The following is a 25,180-nucleotide window of genomic DNA, read 5'->3' on the forward strand; positions in this document are numbered from 1 at the left end:
TAACTCAAATACTTCCATCAGTTTGTTTAATAAACCCTTACTTTATTTAGCTACATCTAAAATATATAACTTGTTAGCAAAGTAGTGTTTATTTGATATCATCTATACATTCCAACGCCAGCCACTAAGTATTTTATCTCCATAGTAACACTGTTTGCCAATGCTCTGAGAGGTTGCAGTGAGTGGTTTGTCAAGTGATGAGGACGTGATCGTGGAGGAGAGGTGAGGGGAGTGCTGGATAGGGTTGGAATTGTAGAAGCTACAACATATCGATCAGAATACCAATGAGATTATAAGTGATAAAAAACAAAAACTATACTAAAACAATAGTCAATCCAATTGCATTTGTACAAATATTTAATTTTATCCCCACTTATCGCCTAGGAGAAATAGGAAGACAGTAACACAACACGAATATTTCACGCTAATCTGGTCACGGTGCTCCTAGGATTCATTCAACTATAAAATTATTAGAATCATTACTCTACGCTTGGTCTGATTTCCTCTAGCTCTTTATTAATGAATCTAAACTTTTTCTGTATTTATGTCTATGAATATATATCGATATATGCTTTATAAGCATTTAGCTATGTATCTTTGTAATTATCTATCTATCTGATCGTAATTAATTTATATATATATATATATATATATATATATATATATATATATATATATATATATAGAGAGAGAGAGAGAGAGAGAGAGAGAGAGAGAGAGAGAGAGAGAGATAGATAGATAGATAGATAGATAGATAGATAGATAGATAGATAGATAGATAGATCTACACACACACACACATATATATATATATATATATATATATATATATATATATATATATATATATATATATATATATATATACATATACATATACATATATATATATATATATATATATATATATATATATATATATATATATATATATATATATATATATATATATATATATATATATATATATGGGAGAATATACAAATAATAACAACAGACGAGGACAGGTGGTGTAAATAACAAAAGTATATATTAGTATGACGCTCGGGAATACGGAAAGTCTTTGACGTTTCGAGCTACGCTCTTCAACAGAAAGAATACGGAGACAAGGAGAAAAACACGGAGAAAAAAAATTGAATAGTGTTCAGTCAACGGTCAATCATAATATATATATATATATAAGATAGATAGATAGAGAGAGATGTGTTTTTCTGTGTGCAATAGAATGTGTGCATATATGCACATATATATACATAGATACATATATACATACATTCATTCATACATGCATACATGTTTTTAAATTTGTCTCCTTTATGCGGCGAGATATACTAAAACTAAAAATCTATTGGACATGTGTGTGTATGTGCTCGTGTGTGTGTGTGCGTGTGAATGCATGTGTGTGTGTGTGTGTGTGTCTGTCTGTGTGTGTGTGTGTGTGTGTGTGTGTTTTGGTTAGCTTGTTGTTTGAAGACAAGACTATCTCCAAACTTTGATAACGAGCCGAACGCACCTTAAAGTAATTATATTAGCGCAAGTACATACCTGTACTTGTGTTTCGCTCTTCAAGAGTTCTTCACAACAACAGGAATTTGTCAAAATGGTTGGCATTACATATTCTTTTGTTATTTTATTTGTTTCAGTCATTTGATTACGGCCATGCTGGAGCAACGCCTTTAGTGCTTCAATGGTAATTTCAAAAGGGAAGCCCGTTATATTAGTTAACACTAAGTAAACTACCAAAAGGTTATAGAAAAACGTAGTGTTTCTTGATGCAACAAATCATGACTCTTCTGATTTTGGTAGAAAGAGTCATATTCGCCGACATCTGTAGCCATTGTCCATGAAGAAAGAGAACTGGCTTTTGATATTAAACACTTTTTAAGGTGGTGAGCTGGCGAAATCGTTAGCACGCCCAGCAAAATGCTTAGCGGATTTTCGTCCCTTTTTACGTTCTGAGTTCAAATTCCGCCAGCGTCGACATTGCCTTTTATCCTTTCGGGGCTGATAAGATAAGAACACTGGGGTTGATGCAATCGACTTTCCCCTCCCCTGAAATTTCCGTGCGAAGATTTGAAGCCGATATTAAACACTTCTTTGAAGTGATATAAAAATATATTTGCATTGCGGTCACCATTATTTTTGCAAAGATATCTCAACGTATCTCCCTAAATATTTATGCTCAATGGAACATGAAAAAATATCAGGTTAATATAATTTGGGTGTTATAATGTTAATGGCAGGTTTGTATGTAACTTATGTTATTTTCATTTATTTCATTTATTGTGTTTTCTTTTTTTGCTTTTGGAAATTCGACCAGTTTCAAATTTTAATTTTAAATAAGCGTTGTATATTTTATTTTCGACGTATTTTCAGTGTATATTCAATGAAAATTTAAACATGTTATATTAATTAGAGCGAGTATTCAAATTATGTTAGTAACCAGATTAAAGAAGAAATGTTTCTATTCGTACGTTTTGTTTTTCTCAAAAATGATTCTTTAGAATGTAATTATGATGATATAATTATGAAAGTATAATTAGTGAGATATAATTAACTTTGTTTATTATGAGATAAATAAATGATGGCTTACGTTGACACATTCCTACATGCAAAGCATCACTGCTTTCAAATGTTTCATAAGAATTCATAATTATTTTGTGCGTAAAAAAAAACTGTTTATATTTTATTTTTTATTTTCATTTTCGTTTTTTCTGTAACGGTATATACATGTGAACTTTGTGTGTGTATGTGTGAGGGGTAGGGTATTATAACGAGCGAACGAAAATTTACCTAATATGTACAATACAGTACCAATTTAATGTAGTCTGCTGAAGCAAACACTGGCAGCTACTGACAGTTTCTTGCACAAATGAAGAATAAATACATAAAATTTACGCAGTTTTACATGCCGCCATATTGGAATAAATTTTAAAAGAAAACCACGTCATATTAATGCGTGAATGCCTTTAACACATTAGCTGTACAAACCTTGTGTTGATCTCGTATTATCACAAGCATTAATTATCATTAAGTTGGGAGCTCTGTAAACTTAATTCGAAAGACGTTACTCTTGAGGGTCAATTTTGAAACGGAAATAATACACAAGAGAAAATTCATCGATATAGATACGAGGATGTTTCAAAAACAGTTGATAGGGGAATGATTGCTGAGTTAATGCACGGAAACGATGGGTCAGTGAGAAGTATTTAGTATATTGGTCTCACCAAACGTTCTTTGATGCTTTATGGTTTAGATTTACTCGTAGTTCCTAATTTAGAGAAGGTACAAGGTAAATTTGATGTTATACGCGATTGCGTCCCTAGTTTCTCGCAGTTTGATTTCTTCGGATAATAAACAGTAAACTAATACTTTCTTTCGTCTGCTCCTACATCAAATGGGCCTTGGACTATTATAAATTGTTTTTGCGTGTATGCAGAGACCTTATTCAAACGAAATTGTGTGAAGCTTACTTAAATCTTTACAAAACCATTTAGAGAGGAACAGCATGGACATCAAGGAATACAGGGGAAAATGAAGTAAATGTATATTTTATTCAATACCCATGGAATTTTTCAAAACCAAACATTGAAATAAATTACAAATAGATGGAAAGAAGCGAAAGAAAACGAAGTAAAATTTTACATAAATTAAATTTGCAGTATCGAATATTATATTTGTAAATTAAAATAAATACAAAAATCGGACAGAACTTTCAGTACACACTAACACATCTAGTTTTCCAATAAAATATTTGAATATGCCAAAGCGTTCATATTTACACAGCCTTCTTGTAACATAATGCTTCAAGTTAATTCATTTATCTTTTCAAGTGTATGTATATATGTGCATGCGATTACTTATTATATATGTGTGTGTGTGTGTCTGTATATATGTACGCATGCATGCATGTATGCGTGTGTAAATACGTAAATACATACACATGTATGTATGATTATACGATTATATTAATACATATAGGCATTCAGAACGATATAATTCCTTTTTACGAATATGAAAAGAGGCTTCAAGCTCCGTATTATTTAAAAGTCGATCAACAGTTGCTTAAACCCAGGCCAAACTTGGTTCAATTCCAATGTGTTTATACCCAATGAAGCTCTCTCCATGACCATCGCATCAACTGGATCGTGTAGAAGACTACGTTACATGTGTATGCTTAATATTGATTTTTATACAATCATCAAGAAGAGGGTCTTTAATTGGTACTGTTGTATATGTGTGTATGTGTGTGTGAGTGTGTGTATATGTTTGCATGCATGCATATATGTACGCAGTTATGGATGAATATGTGCGTGTATTAGTATGTATGTGTGAAAAAGTATGTGTGTGTGTGTGTATGTGTACGTGCGTGTATTCTTTATTTGTGAGTTAACAAGGCTACCAATGGTTTCGTGCGAATATATCTTCGAAATTGTTGAAGAGTGCCACATGAAAATCTTGGTACTCGTCTCCATTTTAGATAGGTATAACCAGGGGATGGGTATATCTATTGGCAACCACATGCTAATATAAAATCCGCCATTACAGATATAAAAATCAAAATCGTTAATTGATTGAGGATGAGAATTATGATGATGATGATGATGATGATGATGATGATGATGATGGGGAGGAGGAGGAGGAGGAGGAGGAGGAGGATGGGGAGGAGGTGGAAGCTGGTGGTGGTGAATGTGCTGCTGCTGCTGCTGCTGCTGCTGCTACTGTTGCAAGTGGTAACAGTAATGGTGGCGGTGGTAACGGTGGCGATTATTTAGCGCAAAGTTTCCAACCTTTGCCTCTCATAATCAATACTAATTAATTATTTGAAATTTAGATTGTGTAACAACTTGTCAAACAATTAAAACACTTCGCAATTACCAATTACTGCTGTTACTGCTGCCGATGTTGCTGCTGCTGCTGTTGCCGTTGTCGATGATGACCACGATGACGACAGTGGTGGTGGTCGTGGTAGCAGTGTGGGGAATGGTGACGACGGTGATGATGGTAGAAGTGGTGATTGCGTTGTTGGAAGGAAAGGGTGGGGTAATGGTGGTAGCAATGCTGGTTGGTTGTGGTGGTGGTGGTGGTGGTGGTGGTGGTGGTGGTGGTGGTGGTGGTGGCGGCGGCGGTGGCGACGACGACGACAATGATGATGAGGATGATGATGATATTGACGGTGGCGTCGTTCATAATTGCGATGATGTACGCGAGATGTAATCCAACACTAATGACCTGCTGTGTAATTAACGCGTATTAATGATGATAACAAACTGGGTGCCGTTGTGATCCATTTTCGTCGGAACTGGAATCGCTTTGAATATGTTTAGATTGAAGAAAAACTTTGTTAATATGGTATACACGATGTTGCTGTTGTTGCTGTCGGTGTCGTTGTCGTTGTTGTTGTTGTTGCTGTCGCTGCTGTTGTTAATACTGTACTTCATTAGTCCAAGTTTAGCTATGATTGAACCGAAACAAATTATCAAAGGCGTTCTAGCTGTGACCTTAATGGCTTTTTGATTTGCTCTGCTCTGCTCTGTGTGCGTTCGTGTGTGTGTGTGTGTGTGTGTGTGTGTGTGTGTGTGTGTGTGTTTACCTTTGTATATGTATTTACCTTTGTACCTGTGTGCCAGACAGAATTTATCTTTTGGACGACGTTAATCAGTCTCCCAAGATCGCATCAATCAAGAAATTATAATTATCAAGTTTATACAGTAGGACAATGTATTTATCCAAATAACCAAGTGCGATAAAACATTCACCACCACCACCGCCGCCGCTGCCGCCGCCGCCGCCGCCGCCGCCACGACCACCGCCACCGCCGTAAACTGTACCAATTTTAAATATGCGCAAAAGCAATTTTCAAGATACGACCCTCAAAATCTGAAGGAGCATTGAAACAATTAGAAAGCATTTTATGTTTTTCAATATTTCACAGGCAGAAGGCGGTGAGCTGGTGGAATGGTTAATGCGCCGGATAAAATGCTCAGCGGAATAGCGTCTGTTTTCGTGTTCAGAGTTCACATTCTCCCAAGAGAAGGGAGGTTGATCGATTAAAACACCTCCAGCATTTGACTGCTATTTCATCGACGCCTGAGGGATGAATCGCAAAGTCGATCACAGATGGGTTTGAAGTGTGAACGTAAAGTGCCAAACAAATACCACAAGGTTACATTTCAGACGCTCTGACAATTTTGAAACTTCCTCGCCCCTTATAACCCTAATTAAAACATTACAATCGAAGGAAGAGATCACATGACATACTAGGATCTCATTATGGAAGGTCAAGCCTGACACTTTCTAATATTACAAATATACTTGGTATTTCACAAGAAAATCAAGAAAACTTTGATAAGGGTAATGACAGAGACTCACTAAATTCAATAAAGACTGAATATATTACACCAATTAGATTGTTTAATATTCAGCGCCATTAACACGATTTCTGAATCTGTATGCATATGCTATCATTGTCTTAAATCTAACTCTCTCATTAGCATATAATGCAAACAACTTCGTTTGTCGATTCAGCCTGATTCTTATCAAAGCCAGTGCAAGATAATAACATATCGTTCAGTTAGTAATTATAAAGATTATAGCTTTTAATGGTGGAATGAGATTTCCTGAATAGTTTGACACTTTCGTTCGTGTTAACCACGACATTGTATCGCCTTTAGAAATATTTTGCTATTCATCTCCTCCGGGATATTACCATTTGGAACTATCATCTTTCTCGTTTTGCTGTCATTACTCCTATTTCTTTCATTCCAAATACGAATTAATAACTGAACCTGGAAATTTACACAATAACCATAGAGACAAGTCGATGTGTATGCTCAAGAGGTTTACGTTGAAGCTTGATTTCCTAACAGTCAAATACTGTATGAGACTTTAAATATTTATCCCTTCACACTAAAATTTCAGACCTTGTGATTATGTAAGAAGGAATTATCGCAGGTGATGCATTGGCAGAATATTTTGAGAGTTGATATTTGTTCTAGCTAAGGCGGCGAACTGGCTGTATCGTTAGCACGTCATTGATATTTAACCCTAGGACCCAACTCTGACTGATCAAACCCATGATGATCAAATGCATTCCAATCGAGACCTTCTTTTTGTCTTTTGTTTTATTTCACCCAGTACCCGGGACTACATTAAGCAATCTGCGCTTCTATTACACATATATGCCTCCGTATGTATGTATTTATACGCATATCTATGCATACACATAAGCACACGCACACAAAAACACAGATATGCATACGTACTCATGTGTGTGTGTGTGTGTGCATACATACGTACTGACATACATGTATGCATACATACATACGCTTCATTAAAACAGCTGAGGAAGCGACTTAGAGTCGCAACGACACTAACTTTTGGGTGTACGGACCCTGACGAATAGTCGAAACAGCTGTAAGGTAAAGAAAGTGATTACGTAACTTCTGTTCTTTTGTCATTCATTTATTAATATTACGTTTTGTATTGACCTTCTGAGTCTTATTAAGAGACAGAAGCAGAGGGCGTTGGACAAGTTACACCTCGTCGTTGCCCAATCAAACTGATATTGTCACGTATAAGTATGATTTCTGTTACTACTATTTCCGGGACTGCTATTGCCATATGCAATCATCATATGTGTGTGTGTGTGCGTACTCGAACATATGTATTGTGTATGCATATGTATATATACACAGATATAAGTTTAGGAGTATACGCACATACACATACACACACAAATAAACACACACACACACACATACAAATATAATATATGTATTTACATAGACATGTACAAATATAAAACCGAATTAGAACATATATTACATAAAGGGTAACATCATTCTCTTAAATATGTTTCTTTTTGACATTTTGATAATATTTTTATCACACTCTCATCACATACCTTTTTCAGTTTCTTCTTCTCGCCGTCTTTCTTCAGCTTCTTCTTCTGCCTCCTCTTCTTCCTCCTCCTCTTCTTCTTCTGCTTCTGCTTCTTCTTCCAGCAGTCTATTCCGAAGTTTGTTTTCTTTGTCCAGTTCATCAAGCATTAATCGAAAATTTAACGCCGCTTCTTCTTGTCTCTCCTCCTCAGCGTTTAATGCTGCCAAGTTCGATAACTCTTGCTCTTTCAAGCTTTTCGCATTTTCGTATCTCGCAACGTCATCGTCCATCTCTTCTTCCTCTTCGTTTTCTTCTTCATTATCGACTTCGTCATCGTCGTCATTATTTTCCTCTTCTTCAACATCATTCTCACCTGAAGAATAAATGAAAAAACAACACATAGATAAATCTACAGTATGTCTACGTTGTTATTATTATTCTTATTGTTGTTATCATTACTATTGTTATTTTAAATTAATTTTACACTCATCAGGTATGTGTTTGTTTCGATCTCTGTATTGTGGATTTCCGTCAAGTGAAAAACGTTTGGGTTTTTGTTTTATATTTTTGTGAACCGACCTTCTCCATAAAGAGGTAAGAATTTAATTTTCTGTATTTCTTTCACCAGTTTTTCCGAAAGTAGGAGGATGAAAATGCCTTTGATTTGTAAAGAAAATTTTTCTTCAGCTTCCAAATTAAGAAAGATATATCTTCAAACTCCCACCAACTCAAGAAAAGTTTTACGAAAAGTAAATACACAAAAAGAAAACAAATTCACTTTCTCAGCAGAATACACATATTACTCAAGGAAAAAAGAACGAGAATTTTTCTGATAGAAAATAATAAAATTATTTTCAACAATTTATATGAAATAAATATCAATTGCGTAACAATAATAACAATAATAACAATAATAACACACATTTTCGAAACGAAAATATAGGCTAGAAATATCACCACCCATGCTTTTACTAATATGGTTTCCAATAAATAAGTTAAATCACGGATTATCTGGTAGAAAAAAGTCTTCCTGGCAGAGATATGTAACAAAAGAAGATGCATCGCTATCTCAGTATCTAAGTCTCATCAAAATGTAATAAATATTTGTATCTCAATATCCACAAAGGCCTTTTCCCTGCCCCATGAAATAGCAACACTGACCGGTTTATGGAATAATATTTCTTCGATCGAGGGAGAACAGCTTACAGAACTATAAGCATAATATTCGAAACTTAAAACGGGGCAAAAAATACAAGCCAAGCTTGAGAGTTACACACCTTGTCTGAGATTCACTTAACATTATATAGGATGATATAACACAAGAATCACGACGAAGAATATTAGCGACTCCGTTGTACCTTCATCTCGGCATCAATTTCTGTGATAAAATACGGAAATGTGATCAATATGTAACCGGGTGGATCTATGCAGATTCCAGTAAAGCCCACGCTGTCGAATTCCAAAGACCATTCCAAAGTTGTTCTCTCGTCGTGTGTGCAGGAAGAAGATTCATAAGATTAATGGTGTAGAACAAACAGCCCAGATTCTGCGCATGTTTCGGGAAAAATCATTTGAGACTGAAGGAGGTCGAAAGCTAGGGTCAGCAGAGACTGCATCAACGAAATGAGGAGGAGGAGGAGGAGGAGGAGGAGGAGGGGGAGGTTTTAGTTCGTAAGTTCTACTTTGCTTATCGCCATGCTAAAGACGAAAGGCAAAGTTGATCTTGACGCGATTTGAAGTTAGACCGCAAACGGCCACCACAATTACCTCAAAGCATTTGTCAAACGCTCTAACGACTGTTTCGATTTATGTTGTGATAAATGAATGGATTTCATTTTCGTCGGTTTCGACAACGAGGGTTCCGTTGTTTCATCAACAACTGAATTATCTGCCCCTGAATTATCGTGTAAACGGTTGAGTATTCCACGGACGAGTTTACGCTTAAAGTAATTCTCTGACAGAATTAGTATGACAAGGGGAGGAAACCTTTTGAGTTGCAAGCACAATTCACTCAGTATGGCTTCCACACAGTTTCCGCCAACACAATTTCACTCATAACGCTGGGATCGAACGAAGTTGAGGGAGATGACATGCAACAAGATCGAACTGACGACCTCAAGATAGCGAAACGGAATTCTTAAACATTCAGCCATGGTACGTGTATTCTCACAATACACAACCCATTCCTACTTTGTTTCTTTAATTGATGTTTCTATAACAGACAGCAATTTAAAGAAGCTGTCATATGTTTTGGAAGTGAAAATGCTATGAGATATAAATAATACTAACTTTACAGACGCGACAACTAGAAATAATAACATTAGACACAGAATGTTTCGTTGTTGTTGTTGTTTTCTATTATCTTTTTTTAGACTATATTTCTACAGAGTATCCATAGGTCAGGGGTGAAACATGGCGACGTTCTATTTCGGAGATAGCTTAACCTTTTCGATAAAATATTTCTATCGCAAAGCGCTGCTTTTAATTTCAATTGAATTTTAAAGTATTGAAGAATTTATTCAAATAACTTTGTCATCATCAAAATAGTGTTTGAAACAAAACTTTTGATGAAAGGTTTTAATTTAGACTACTATTAGATAGAAAGTTTGTATCCTCGACCCCCAAGGACGGTTTCAGGCGGATTGATATCAAAAGGGTTAAGGAACGATCAGTGAATGATGGCATGTCTAATTTAGTTGGTTCGTGATTCAGAAGCGCAGCAGGAAAAACAATCACCTTTGTTAGTTTAGCTACGAATATTAAAATTTTTTTTTTTTTTTTTAATATTTTAATTTGTTTACGGCAAATTATGAATACCAAAGGGTTACATGAAGAGACTCCATATTAAAACTAGTGTCAAATTCATAAAATGTTTTGGTGACTGGCGGCTTGATAAAATACTTTGGTTGAATAAGTAGTCAGAGGGGATTTTTAAAAACACGGTCAAAAGAAAATCATTGAATATCATATTTCAAACAATTGCATATCGTGTGCCTTAGTTTTAAACTGTTTGCAAGTATTTCTGATTTGAGGGGTTTCGTTCTTACAACATTATTTGTTATTATAAAAATGAAACAGTTCTATATTTAAGAGATGAGGAATTATGTACATTATTTACATTATTTACATTTGACGGACATTTGTCCTCATCTTGTTTGCTGTTAACACAACGTTTCAGCTGATATACCCTCTGGCCTTCATCAGGTGTCGTGGGGAAATTTCTAACCCTGGGTTCTCATTCCTAAGGCATTTTTCGATGCTATTATTATTATTATTATTATTATTATTATTATTATTATTATTATTATTATTATTATTATTATTCAGGTCAATAACATCGAAAAATACCTTAGGAATGAGAACCCAGGTTCGAAATTTCCCCAAGTCACTTGATGAAGGCTGGAGGGTATATCAGCTGAAACGTTGTGTTCACAACAAACAAGATGAGGACAAATATCCGTCAATAATGCAAATAATGTAAATAATGTATAAAAATGAAGTTTTACTACTTTTACATTGTTACCCAGAGACTCCATTTTGCATTATTAATGTATATTTGAGTATTTACCTCTCACGATGGCACGTTGCCATCGAAAATCCACTCACTGAAAGGGAATTAAAAGCGTCTCCGTTTAGATCAAGTTTTGAAAATTTATGTTTGCGAAATATAAATCTAATCCAGATGTGAAAATGACTTTTATTTTTACCTCATTAATGTTAGCAGGCCACATTTAAAGCATTTAAAATATTTTATATCTCTATTTTGAAAATATAATTATTCATAGAAAATCAAGCAAAATACGTTTTAAAAATCTAATCTTTTAATGGCTGTGTGATAGCAATTTTAGTGGGAAAAATATTTTCAATGTTTGCCTGCTCCGTGAAAGTTCTTATATTAATCTATTGATCTGATAGTCGATTCTGATCCTTCTACCAACGATACACGCGCCATACTTTCGATTGATCTGGACAAGTATGGAGTTGATATTGCAACAGTTGCAGCAACAATAATTTATATCAATTTTTCGATATTTTTACTGCCTTCAGCAGAGAATCGCTTTACTCCATGAAAAAGAATTAGCAGTTTGGGGGACCAGGATAGTAAGGGTCAAGTGTTCTTGACCATCGACGTGGGACCGAAATGAAGTTAGTTCTGGTTAACTTTTACTGGAATGCAGTCGTATTTGTATAATGATGAAGTCACTGTAAGTAATGATATTTCGAATGTATTTTTTACGCACGTTTCAGATATTTGCGTAATAGCTAAGAGAGGGATTTTCACCTCTTACGCAAATCTTCATTTAAGACATATCAAAAAAACATGAACTGAAGAAGATTTTCTGTTAAATGCATTCAAAATATCATTGTTGGTTTGGGTGCATCACACACACACACACACACACACACACACACACACACACACACACACACACACACAAATTTGAATACATAGATGAATAGAGAGATAGGTAGATACATAAAGAGGTTGGCAGACAGGTAGATAGAAAGACAAACTGATAGATAGATAGATAGATAGATAGAAAGATAGATAGATAGATAGATAGATAGATAGATAGATAGATAGATAGATAGATAGATAGATAGATAAATAGATAGATAGATAGATAAATAGATAGATAGATAGATATGTATTTCTAGAGATGGTATATAGGAAAACTAATTAGAGGCGTATACACAATTTTGCGTACATAAATATACATAGGCTTTGTTACACATAAACGCACATAATAACATTAATACATAACATACACACATACATACATGCACACAATATTAACACATACATCTATACACAAAAATGAGGGCACCGAGAAAAATCGATAACAATATCATGGTGTCTGTTCAGCAACAACTCCTAATGGTGTTAACTATCGAAGGATATGTCATGTCTCACAGTTTAGTAATCGGGATCCGTGAAGGTGGAAGCCTAATTTAATATGTCGGCCATATTGCCACTACAGACGACTGTGTGTCATTATATGAAAGCTCAACAATTGGCAAGATTCCATTATGTTGTAATTGCTTATGTACGCTTATCACTGGAAAACTGAAGGAAATTGGATAATATACTGTTGTGTATTATATTAAAAGTTCGGTCTCTTGTGCGCACTAATAAACGCATACACGCGCGCCTTGTCTGTATAGGAGTGTACAATATTCCCCCGATGTCAACTTTGCCTTTCATTCTTTCGGGGTCGATAAAACAAGTACCAGTCGAACACGGGTGTAATCGACTAGTTCCTTTCACCGAAATTGCTGGCCTAGTGCCAAAATTTGATGCCAATATTACAACGTATTCTTTAGGTCTGTGGATTAATGTAATTCCTGGAGTGGTTGAATAAAAGCAATTTGCCAGTTCTTATGTTTTGGATGTCCAGTTCAAGTGTGGTGGAATTGTTTGCGCCTTACTGACAAGAGGGAATCTTTTGGAATTAATAAAGCAATCACCCGAAAGAAGGTAACAGGGAACCATCTTTGTAATCTCACACGAAAAGTCTTTATCAATGAGATATGTGCCTATCAAAGAAATTTACAGAAGGCGTTAACTGAACTGATAGAAACGATTTCGAAGCAAATACTACATCTGAATGCGCGAATCGATTGATGCATTTCAGAGAGTGAAGTAACAGCGAATTAAAGGGGATTATATATAATCGATTATTTCAGATGACAAAATCAATGACGTGGAATCGAATTAATATTACCCAAACCAGAAGAAGGAAAGACAATAAGTAAATAAATATATGAACGGAAAATTCCAGATGAACCTAAATTGATTTTCTGTCAGATGAAGGGACACGAAAAGATTTTATTGCGTTTATAACAACATAAAAGTCATTATTTGTGATGGAAAACTAATTTGCCGGATTAAATGAAAACTATTTTTAATCAAAGATGTTAAGTCTTCCTTTGCGTTGTTGTCCGTCTAACAATGAATGAAAGACTCGAGGTTTTCCTCTCCCACGTTGGTCGGTTACAATTTAGAGAGAATGCTCCAGTAATCGAAGGGCTATAAGAATGTGACAACGAGCATTGTGACCCGGACTGTATAACAACATCGGATAGTTGTGGGCGGGATTCGAACTCAGAACGCGCACAAATGCAACACAATATGGTTATGTATCTTGCTCTGACGTTCTAACACTTCTGCTAACCTAGAGCCATGTCCAAGGAATTTATTTATATATTCTTTTCTACTCTAGGCTCAAGGCCCGAAATTTTGGGGGAGGGGGCCAGTCGATTACATCGACCCCAGTACTCAACTGCTACTTAATTTATCGACCCCGAAAGGATGAAAGGCAAAGTCGACCTCGGCAGAATTTGAACTCAGAACGTAACGCCAGACGAAATACCGCTAAGCATTTCGTCCGGCGTGCTAACGTTTCTGCCAGCTCGCCGCCTAAGAAATTTATTAATTGTCTTGGAATTGGTGAAAGATGAAGGTTCAAGTTTGAAGATGTCGAATTACTCAGATATATTTTCAAGAATATTCAAATGATATTTCTTTTCTTTTTTTACTTTGATTTTGGCGTAGTGGTTAAGAGCGCGGGCTACTAACCTCCAGATTCCGAGTTCGATTCCAGGCAGTGACCTGGAAAAATACCTAAGGAATGAGAACCTTGATTCGAAATTTCCCCAAGACACTTGATGAAGGCTGGAGGGTATATCAGCTGAAACGTTGTGTTCACAACAAACAAGATGAGGACAAATATCTGTCAATAATGCAAATAATGTAAATAATGTATAAAAATGAAGTTTTACTACTTTTACATTGTTACCCAGCCGAAACGTTGTAATAACAACAAGCAAGATGAGGACAAATATCTTTGAATTGTAAATAATGTAATTAATTTTTTGACACTTATTTCAGTTTATTCATGCTTGTTAAGTCCACAAAAGATAATAATGATTTCTGATTTAGGTAGAAGGCCAGCCATTGTTGTTGCTGGAACACGCGCACACGCGTGTGCACATGCATGTTCTTTATATGTGAAAGTGGAAGAAGATAGAATACAAGGAGCGTTGAACAAAATGCCTCCCAGTATTTATTTATGTAATCTAGCTTTCATTGTTCCAGGTCAATAATATAAAGTAACAGGCAAGCATTGGCTTCGATCCAATCGATTCTTCCTTTTCTGGAAATCAGTATCTAAGTCCGCCAATAATTAACTGGTATTTTATGTTATCAGCGCCGTAAAAGATGAAAGCCAAAGCCGATGTCCTCAAAGATTTGAAATCGAAACATACAGAGCCAGAACAAATATCACCTAACGTTCTCTAACGTTCTAATGAATCTGCTAGCTTCACTAGCTTCCTTTAATCTAAATAATGATTTGAAATTATTGCCGCAAGGGCAGCATGGGGGAGGGGATGAAATCGATTACATCGACCCAGTGTGTAACTGGTACTTAATTTATCGACCTCCGAAAGGATGAAAGGCAAAGTCGACCTCGGCGGAATTTGAACTCAGAATGTAGTGACGGGTGAAATACTCCTGCGCTAACGATTCTGCCAGCTCGCCACCTTTTTAATGGAAATAATAAAATTGCCCTTCATCATGTTTGTTCCTTCCTTTTTATTTTTTTTTTTTTGTCTTTTTGTCTTTTATTTTGTTTTGGTGAGGCAGGTTCCGTTCTGTTAATTTCTTTCTATCGATCATTATCCCCCCCAATCAATCAAACTATTAATGTTCATTTAAAATAATTTCGTTTCACAAACTCACATTGCATGCATTAACATCAATTACTATTGAGGATAGTGTTGGTGCTGTTACAAGTAGCAGCAGTAGCAGTAGCAGCAGCAGCAGCAGCAGCAGCAGCAGCAGCAGTAGTAGTAGTAGTATTAATAGTAGTAGTAGTAGCAGTAGCAGCAGCAGCAGCAGCAGCAGCAGCAGCAATAGTAGTGGTTATGGTGGTAGCGACGGTGGTGGTGGTAGTAGTTGTTACAAAGAGGAAATGAATGTAATTTTCTTCGCGCAACACATCAAGCGTGTCAATGAAGTTCTCATTTCTAAATTGGATTTCAGATTCGCTAAACCATAAGATGCGATTTAACAATTTGCAAATACATGTATAAACGCTTGCTTCCTTCTTCATTTTCATTTATTTTTATAGCGCTGCTATTTCAGGTAGAACGTTGTTTGTTATCTATGATACATAGGAGCAGCAGGCCTGGGCCGTGAGCTTAGCAAGCTCACTCCGCACCCACATAGTTTAGAGTACAGTACGGTTATGGGTTGTCTGAGGCCAGTGACATTTGCTATGATTTGGCAGAATGAAATAGCACGCAAGCCAGTCATGTGTGTCTACATATATATTTATATATTCTCTGTTTATTTCCTCTTGTTCTTTTCTGTTGAAGAGCGTAGGCTCGAAACGTAAAGGACTTTCTAACCTTCCCGATCGTTAAACTAACACACCTGTTTGCTGTTTATACACCTGTCTTCGTCTTTTCTTTTCTGTAAAATTTAAAACCCAACCTTCCGAGTTCTTTTCAGAGGACCTAGAAAAACTCAAGGACCGCTGGAATGAGTGTGTGAATCTGAAAGGGAAATATGTTGAATAAAATCATAATTAACTGATCCTCTTGTATTTCCTTTTACCCAAAGTCAGAAAAAATTTCAGCACCCCTCGTATGTGTGTGTGTGTGTGTGTGTGTGTGTGTGTGTGTGTGTGTGTGTGCGTTTCAGTCAGAGCCTAAGAAGTATTTACTGCAATTTTGACAAGACAAGGACGAAAATTTAGTCCAGAACCCAAATAACTACACGGACTCTACAGCTGCCAACAGGAATAGCATCAAACAAACGAAGAGTACCAAAATATTTTTACTGGTTAAAGAAACCAATGGAAAGTTTGAATATTTTGCCACCAGCATTAACAACCAATGAACAACGTCGACACATTAACAACTACAGAACAGTGTCAGCGTACTATGAACATTCTAACAGTCGATGAAAAGTGTTAACATATTACGAGCCAATGAACAACGGTAACACACTATTACCAAAACTAACTAGCAAAATACAAGGATATATTTCGTTATTTGGTTTCATTTATTTTCTCTGGTAAATAAATGCATAAATATAATTAAATAAATAAGAGTGATTTGAAGAAAAATATTGCATTTGGGAATATCTATTTCATTTTAGAGAAATTTAATTAAGAATTAATTTCATTGTGTACCGGCATCCAATTTAATATCTCTACAGACAAATATTTTAGCAATATGATGTACAAGTCGGGTGTGGGTGTATTTCAATATCTGCATACAGAAGATGTATCACTAAAACCTACCTAATCTTTTTATTATTTTTCTTTCTTGTTTTTGTATTTCATTTTCTTTCTTCCGAGAAAGAAAAAGAAAAGGCGATATATTTAATAAAGACAGCTGTAGTTTATATTTTTGTTTATTTCTATTTAATAGGTCATGTCAGCTAAGCTAAACAAAATGAAACTTAGGTTTCAATTTGTTTAGCTTAGATGACATGAAATCTAATAATTATATTGTAGATGATGTTGGATTAAGTTTCTCAAAGATATTCTGCTTGATTCCCAAGATAATATATGTCCAATTTTGTTTACTGTAAACTTCATAAACATTAAACAGAACACGGAGCCAGCGAAAGCTATAATCATCCGATTTTACAAACGCCAAAACAAAATGTGTGTATATGTGTCTTCATGTATATATAGACATATAATATATATGTACATTTACACCCTCATCATCACACATAGATAGATAGATAGATAGATAGATAGATAGATAGATAGATAGATAGATAGATAGATAGATACATACATACATACATACATACATAAAAATAAAAAGTATAAATGATGTGCTTTACACATTCATTTGTGCATGGAAGAAGTACGGCTGCTTCTGGCATAGATTTTATGTGCGTTCATAGTTCAATTCAATCATTCGGTCAAAGCATGCTGCGAAGATGGTTACAGTAGCCTCGGTTATAGCCATCCAAGATGTAAATGACGACTTTAAACCGAATGATTACTTTTATCACTTAATTTGTGTAAACACATGCGCGCGCATACATGTACTCCCCGCAATGTCCATGTACGTGTGCACACACACACACATATATATATATGTGTGTGTGTCTGTATACGTATGCATATATATATATAATTTTCAGAATGAGATAAAAATCCAAGGTTGTGAAAGGTTTTAGAACATTTATAAAGAGAAGGTCTTACAGCTGTTTCCGGGATATTTTATATATCCCTTCAGCGGAGACGCTGTGAGAAAATGGTTAAGCAATAAATATTTTAGATAAGATATAAAATACAGAGTGATGTGGAGGAATGAAAATAGACGTGAGATATGCAAAGATAATGCATCCGTACATCCATTATTTAGGCAGAATGGTATACATATAAGATTCCAATATATATATATATATATTGGAAAAGTAGAAGTTGAAAATGCGCTGAGAATAGTTTAGATAGATTTTATTAAAATATTTGAAGCTTTAACCGGTTTTACAGCTTACACAGATTTTCAAAATGTTGAAATAGTAAGACGTGGCTTATGTCGCAGCTGTTTTGCTTCTGACTAGTGTTTCAAGTATGCCCTGTTTTTGTAGGAACTTCCTGGCTCAAATTAGTATGTGTTTTGAATAGGATTTGATTGTTAGAGGGTAGTCACGTGACTGGTCTTAAACAGTTTTGTAGGCTCCCTGCTATGTCCATGTGTTAGTATCAAGTGACAATGTTTGGCGTCGTAATTTAAAACTGACACGTTTGACTGAACATGTCCAAACAATCAATGCTCTGAATGTTTTCTGTCAAGTGTTTCCAGAGAATGAACACTACGTTTCTCGCTACGTCTGTGCGTTAGTGTCACATGACAGTATATTTTGAGCCTAAAAGGAAGGCTGACACGGTTGAGCGAAGATGTTTAGTTATAATCAAGACATATATAGACATACATACATACATACATACATACATACATACATACATATATACACGCGCACATACACACACACATATATATGTATATGTATGTATATATATATATTTACATACATACATATATATATATATATACATGGTGTAAAAATTTTAAATACATGAAGACATGTAAAAACAGAATGTATTAGATTTACGGTCTCGGAAAATAGAAAGGAAAGTCTTTTATGTTTCAAGTAAATACTGCTCTACAGGAAGAAATTACGGGGAGAAGAAAAATTGGAGAAGAAAAGAACAATATGCGTGCTTGCGGGCAGGCGAGCGTGCCACGGACTTTCACACTGTTTCGAACCCTGAATTTCCATTCCCACTTTACTAATGAAACAGAAGCTAGAGTAGAAGACGGTGCCGTGCATTGGGATTGAACTCGCAGGCACCAACTAACCAGCCAACCGCATGGTTGGGAACCAAATTTCCTAAACTGTATCTGTTTGAAGGGATTTTGCATATTCATGTCTAAATTAATTATCTGTTATCTTTAGCATCGGAATTATCGATCTAGCATGTATAAAATTCAATCATCTTTCAAAGAATTATATTCTTTCCCATTTATCAATCACACATTATCTCATTATGCCTTCTTTCAGTACCACTATACTCTCTCTCTCTCTCTCTCTCTCTCTCTCTCTCTCTCTCTCTCTCTCTCTCTCTCTCTCTCTCTCTCTCTCTCTCTCTCTCTCTTCCTCGACAAAGACGAAATAGCTTCAAGATTGAAAAGGGTGTACTTTACTTTGCTATTTTCATGAAACTTTATAGAATACTTACTGAGGAAACAATTTCTCTCCACGGCATCTAACATAACTCTTCCTGCATTTCCAACAATTAACCTACATTATTATTATTATCATTATTATTATTATTATTATTATTGTTATTATTATTATTATTATTTTCTTTCCTGCAGCACAAAGAAATGAAGACAACTTTTAACTTCTGAGGCGCTTATTTCCACTGGATGCTTCCAAGGAACATGGTTTTCACATTAGATTTTTAATTTTATTTTATTTTATTTATTATTATTTTTTTTTTTTGCGAAAGAGCATCCCGGCAAATGTATTTCGTTGTCGTATACACGATGTTGCATTAACATTCTGGCATCACAGGCAGGAAATGAAGCTAAAATAAATCCAATATTTTTCCTGTGGCATGTGTCGAAGAGCAGAAGTTAAGCTGTAGGCTAAACGATATAATTATGCAACAGACCTGAATAAAGCGAAGCAACACACACACACACACACATTCATATGTATGCATACATATACAATTACACATGCGTATATGCATGTTGTGCGCATACGTGTATGTGTGTGTGTGTATATATATATATATATATATATATATATATATACATATATATATGTGTATATATATATATATATATATATATATATATATATATATATATATATATATATATATATCTATATATATATATATATATATATATATATATATATATATATATACATGTATATATATATATATATATATATATATATATATACATGTATATATATATATATATATATATATATATATATATATATATATATATATATATATATATATATATATATATATATATATATATATACATAGCAGAGAGAGAGGGGAAGTTAGCTTTCTGCCTGTTGGTATGTCTGTCTGTGCATGTCTGTGCTTATCTGTGCGTGTGTTTTAGACGGAAAGCACTAAATATACTTTATACAGTTGAAATATAAGTATTTATCAAATCAAATGATGTTACTACATCGCAACTGACATATCCAGAATACCAACTCGTACAGTATTCTTGTGTATTATTAGACACAGGCAGGTAGGTTCTACCCACTTCCGTTTGGAACATTCCCTGTATTCTGGGATAGTCAGTTAAAATCGCAATGATTACGTATAGATACATACCTTCATTACAACCAATCGACAATTTTAGTCGATGTCCTTGTCACTTCAGGTATTTTTTCTATATTTTTTCTAGAATTTCTAAGTGAATTTTTTTGTTGTGTACATCCTACTGAATTTCTTTATATCATATTGCTTCTAATTACTTATTTTTATTATTTTATATTTTCCTTGTTTCAGTTATTTGACTGCGGCCATGCTGGAGTACCACATTGAAATGTTTTAGTCGAACAAATCACTTCAGGATTTTTTTTTTTTAAAGCTTGGCGCTTTTACTATCGGTAACCTTTGCCGAACCGCTAACATACGGAGATGTAAGCAGGCCAATATCGTCGTCAAAAGCCAGCAGTTTTTGAGGGGAGAGGAAGCCGATGTAATCAATCCCAATACATGACTGTAACTTACTTTATCGAGCTTGAAAAGACGAAAGGCAAAGTTGTTCCCGGCAGAATTTGAACTCAGACCGTAAAAACGAGCGAAATGCCGCTAAGCATTTTCCCCCCGGCCTGTTATCGCTTCGCCGCCTTAGAATGGCCTTAAATGATAATTTGGTTCAAACAAGGGAGTGGGGACGCGTAAAACATAGCATAAGGCGGGTCTCACTACTAAAAAGATTCAGGGTAATTTTTTTCATTAAGCGTGCCATTCAGACAGTTCCGCGGGCTGCAGTTTGCCCATGACTGATTTAGTCGTTTGCCCTGCTTCTATAACTCAACGACTAATGAATAGTATCGTAAGAGACCAGCATAACAACCAGTAGACAATACGAACAGCATTAAGACGAATTTTTATGGAGGAGGACTACCAAGTGACGCCTGCTGCACGCGGAACATATAGCAAAATAAGTGCTAGCATACCTAGTGTTATATAGTGAGACAAGAAAAGAAATGTTGCTTTAATTAAAATTACAGCAAGAATGATGAGAAAAATAAAGCGTCGTCTTTATGTGTGATTTTGATTAAACAAACATCAGAATAAAATAAAAGTTGGTGAAGGGATAATACCGGACATATAAATTAATTAAAATTCAGTAATAAAGAGACGACTCTTCCATCTAAGTGGAGGAACAATTACGACCGTTATTATTCCCAAAACAATTGGTTTTGTCGGTCGCGCACAAACAAGCCATACGTCATTCAAACTGACATAAAACAGTCATCTGAGTTTTAAATTGCTCCTTCTGAAATCCTTTATTGAAATATTTCAGCCGGGAAGCAAAAGTATGAATGACACACAAGTTGCTATGAAACACCAGTTGATAATTAAAACCAACATTCAGATTACGAGTTAATTAACCTTAACTTTTGCAGGACATTTACAATCAGCCGTTCATTCATTTTCTAGCAAACACAGCAAAGTAGTTTATTGTAGCTGACGAGGAAGTAGAGACCAGTATTTGAGAACATTATTATGCTTGGAATAGCGGAGATCTCGTGTTTATTTAGGGAATATCATGGATTGGCAAAGGAAATATGGAGTCGATTGATTGAGTCATAACATGCTCAGTATGCATACATATTATTATTATTATTATTATTATTATTATTATTATTACCATTATTGCCTTCTAACGCTGGAGATGTACTAAGGTGTGAGCTCTTCACTGCCAGTGAACTAAGGTAACACCTCTTATTTTTCGAGCACCTTCCGGAGTATTCGAGCGGTTCCAAGCAGTGCTGTTTTCTGCAAGTGTAAATAATGTAAATAATGCGCAGTGACGTGGAAATATCTGGGTTGGTGTCCAGGCGTGGAGTTGGCCCCTCTGTTGTTGTCACAACATTTGTCTAGGAGAGGCGAAACTCTGAGAGAAAACCTGCGACACTGGCAACATTCTATGATGTAGTCTATTTCTTCTTTTCGAGCTTATATTCTCCATGTACAGAGAGCGGGATTGGATTTGGGCAAATCCTTTCCCCACTATAAAAAATCATCATGTACAGGCATCGCTTGGAAACAAAAATAAGACATATCACAAAAATGGCTGGTTGTAGCCTTCGCATGTGTGGAACTTTCGATATCAGGCGATGGCAATACTCGAACGCTAGTTTGCAGTCATCCTGTATGTATGTATGTCATTATTCAGTTTATTTCAAGATTTCTTACCAATAGAGAACAGGGTAGTTTTGTTTGCTTGTATGTATGCATGTATGCATGTATGTATGTATGTATGTATGTATGTATGTATTATGTATGTACGTAAGTATGTATGTATGTATGTATGTGCAGATTTGTATGTTTTATGTTTGTATTCTCATGCATAAATTTGCATATCTAGACATGCTCATATATGTCTCTATGTATGTATGTATGTATGTATGGATGGATGGATGGATGTATGTATGTATGAATGAATATGTATGTATGTATGTATGTACAAGCACATATACACACACGTGGGTGCAAAGGGACAGAGAGAGAGAGAGAGAGAGAGAGAGAGAGAGGGAGAGAGAGAGAGAGAGAGAGAGAGAGAGAGAGAGAGAGAGAGAGAGAGAGAGAGAGACTTCTATGTTTATCTTTACTGATAAAGGGAAAGCAATTCAACGTTTTGAATTGTGTATTTTAATTTGAGGATGAAATCTCTTACGTAGGAGACTTGATGTAATTTATTTGTATTGTATTAAGAACGCAAAAATCAATAATAAAATTAAATAGAACTTTTTTAATTACACGTGGGAAATTATTCAAAGTAAATAATTGACTTTAATTTCAATTTTAGTAGAAAGTTTGATATGTGCTATAGTTGATTATGCGTAATTGTTATGATATTTATTACGTAAAATACAATCTACAATTAATTAACTCTGTTAATAAGTTTTACTTAGCTAGAGTTATTTATGTGTTTGGTAGTAAGTGCATAAAGTCAGTCTACTCAAATAAATATTTTTTTTTTTTTATAATTTAAATTTAATTATGATGAGAAAGAGCTCTAATTCCCATCCTTGCCTTGCAGCACTTGGCTGTGAACCCATTCAGAGCATACTGGGGGGTCACCCCTTTATTGAGCCAAGTAGCACCAGGTCGTCCGTAAACATCAGCCGAGCTGCACCCATATCGAGGTCCAACACAAACATCTGCGCATCCGTATAGGGATTAGACTGAAATAATCTAAGTGGCTCATAGACCTTTTGAGGTCTATTTCTAGCCGACTGGTTTTGTAATCGTTCAACACCCTTATTATAATTTTATATAGATAGATAGATAGATAGATAGATAGATAGATAGATATGCATACATACATATGTACATACATAAGGAGATAAAGGAAGAGGAAGAGCGAAAGGGTATGATGAAGATGGAATAGAAAGGCAAAAAAGAGGAGGAAGAGGAGGAGGAAGAGGTGGTGGGATGTATTTACCTTCATTTGATAAAGAATTTCTTGCTAACGAGATTTCATCATCTACCATGTTGTTCATTCTAGGATTTTCATCCATACTCATCATCGGGTATTGCATTTTGTCTGTTAGATCTGCAGACATAAAACACATTTTATACATTAGGTGCACTTTCTAAAATTTGTGAGTGAGTTTCTACGTAAAGATGCATGTATATGCACACACACACACACACACACACACACACACACACATATATATATATATATATATATATATATATATATATATATATATATATATATATATATATTATAGAGAGAGAGAGAGAGAGAGAGAGAGAGAGAGAGATTTAATATATGTGTGTGCGTATGTGTGCTTATTCTCACTTGTTCATTGACAATTATAGCAGATCATTTAAATGTCCCCAGTTCATTTGAGTGTCCCCAGATCACTTGAGTGTCCTCAGGCTCCCTCGTCTATGCGCATTGTGTGTGGCTTCTGTCTTATTAGTACCAATTTTAATTTAACAATTATCTATCGTTGCTTAATTATTATTATTGAAATGAGCTGTTATTGTTAATGTTGCTCTGTCAAAAGTCCGCTCAGATCAAAAACATTTATTCTCAGAGGTGTTAATTCTTTCTGCAGCCATAGTTCATCTAGGATTACATTCCGAAATGTCACTATCATTTATGAGATTACAACGACGAATAATTTTGTTTTATTTATATATATATATATATATATATATATATACAGGGAGAGAGAGAGAGAGAGAGAGAGAGAGAGAGAGAGAGAAAGAGAGAGATAGAGAGAGAGAGAGAGAGAGAGAGAGAGAGAGAAAGAGAGAGATAGAGAGAGAGAGAGAGAGAGAGAGAGAGAGAGAGAAAGCTAGCTAGCTAGATAGATAGATAGATATGTGTTTGAATATATATATATTTAGAGACAGACACGTATATATGTAGTACGCACACAGAGTTTCATATATATATATATATATATATATATATATATATATATATATATATATATATATATATATAGGCA

The 25,180-nt window shown here is 35.0% G+C and overlaps 1 protein-coding gene across 5 annotated transcripts in view; it reads right to left on the bottom strand.

Moving 5' to 3' along the window:
• Positions 1–25,180, bottom strand: part of LOC106875521 (uncharacterized) — a 113,678-nt gene that overhangs the window by 11,483 nt on the left and 77,015 nt on the right. For 3 of the 5 annotated variants that reach the window (XM_014923710.3, XM_014923708.3, XM_014923709.3), the window contains exons 4-5: positions 24,154–24,264; positions 7,907–8,257 (exon numbers count right to left, since the gene is read on the bottom strand). In XM_014923710.3, the coding sequence (XP_014779196.1) occupies positions 7,907–8,257; positions 24,154–24,264 (462 nt within the window). The remainder of the gene's footprint in view (positions 1–7,906; positions 8,258–24,153; positions 24,265–25,180) is intronic. The other 2 variants (XM_089366275.1, XM_052974548.2) reach the window with 1 other exon arrangement.

Source organism: Octopus bimaculoides, chromosome 18, assembly GCF_046866305.1.
Source record: "Octopus bimaculoides isolate indiv1 chromosome 18, ASM4686630v1, whole genome shotgun sequence".
Classification (NCBI taxonomy): domain Eukaryota; kingdom Metazoa; phylum Mollusca; class Cephalopoda; order Octopoda; family Octopodidae; genus Octopus; species Octopus bimaculoides.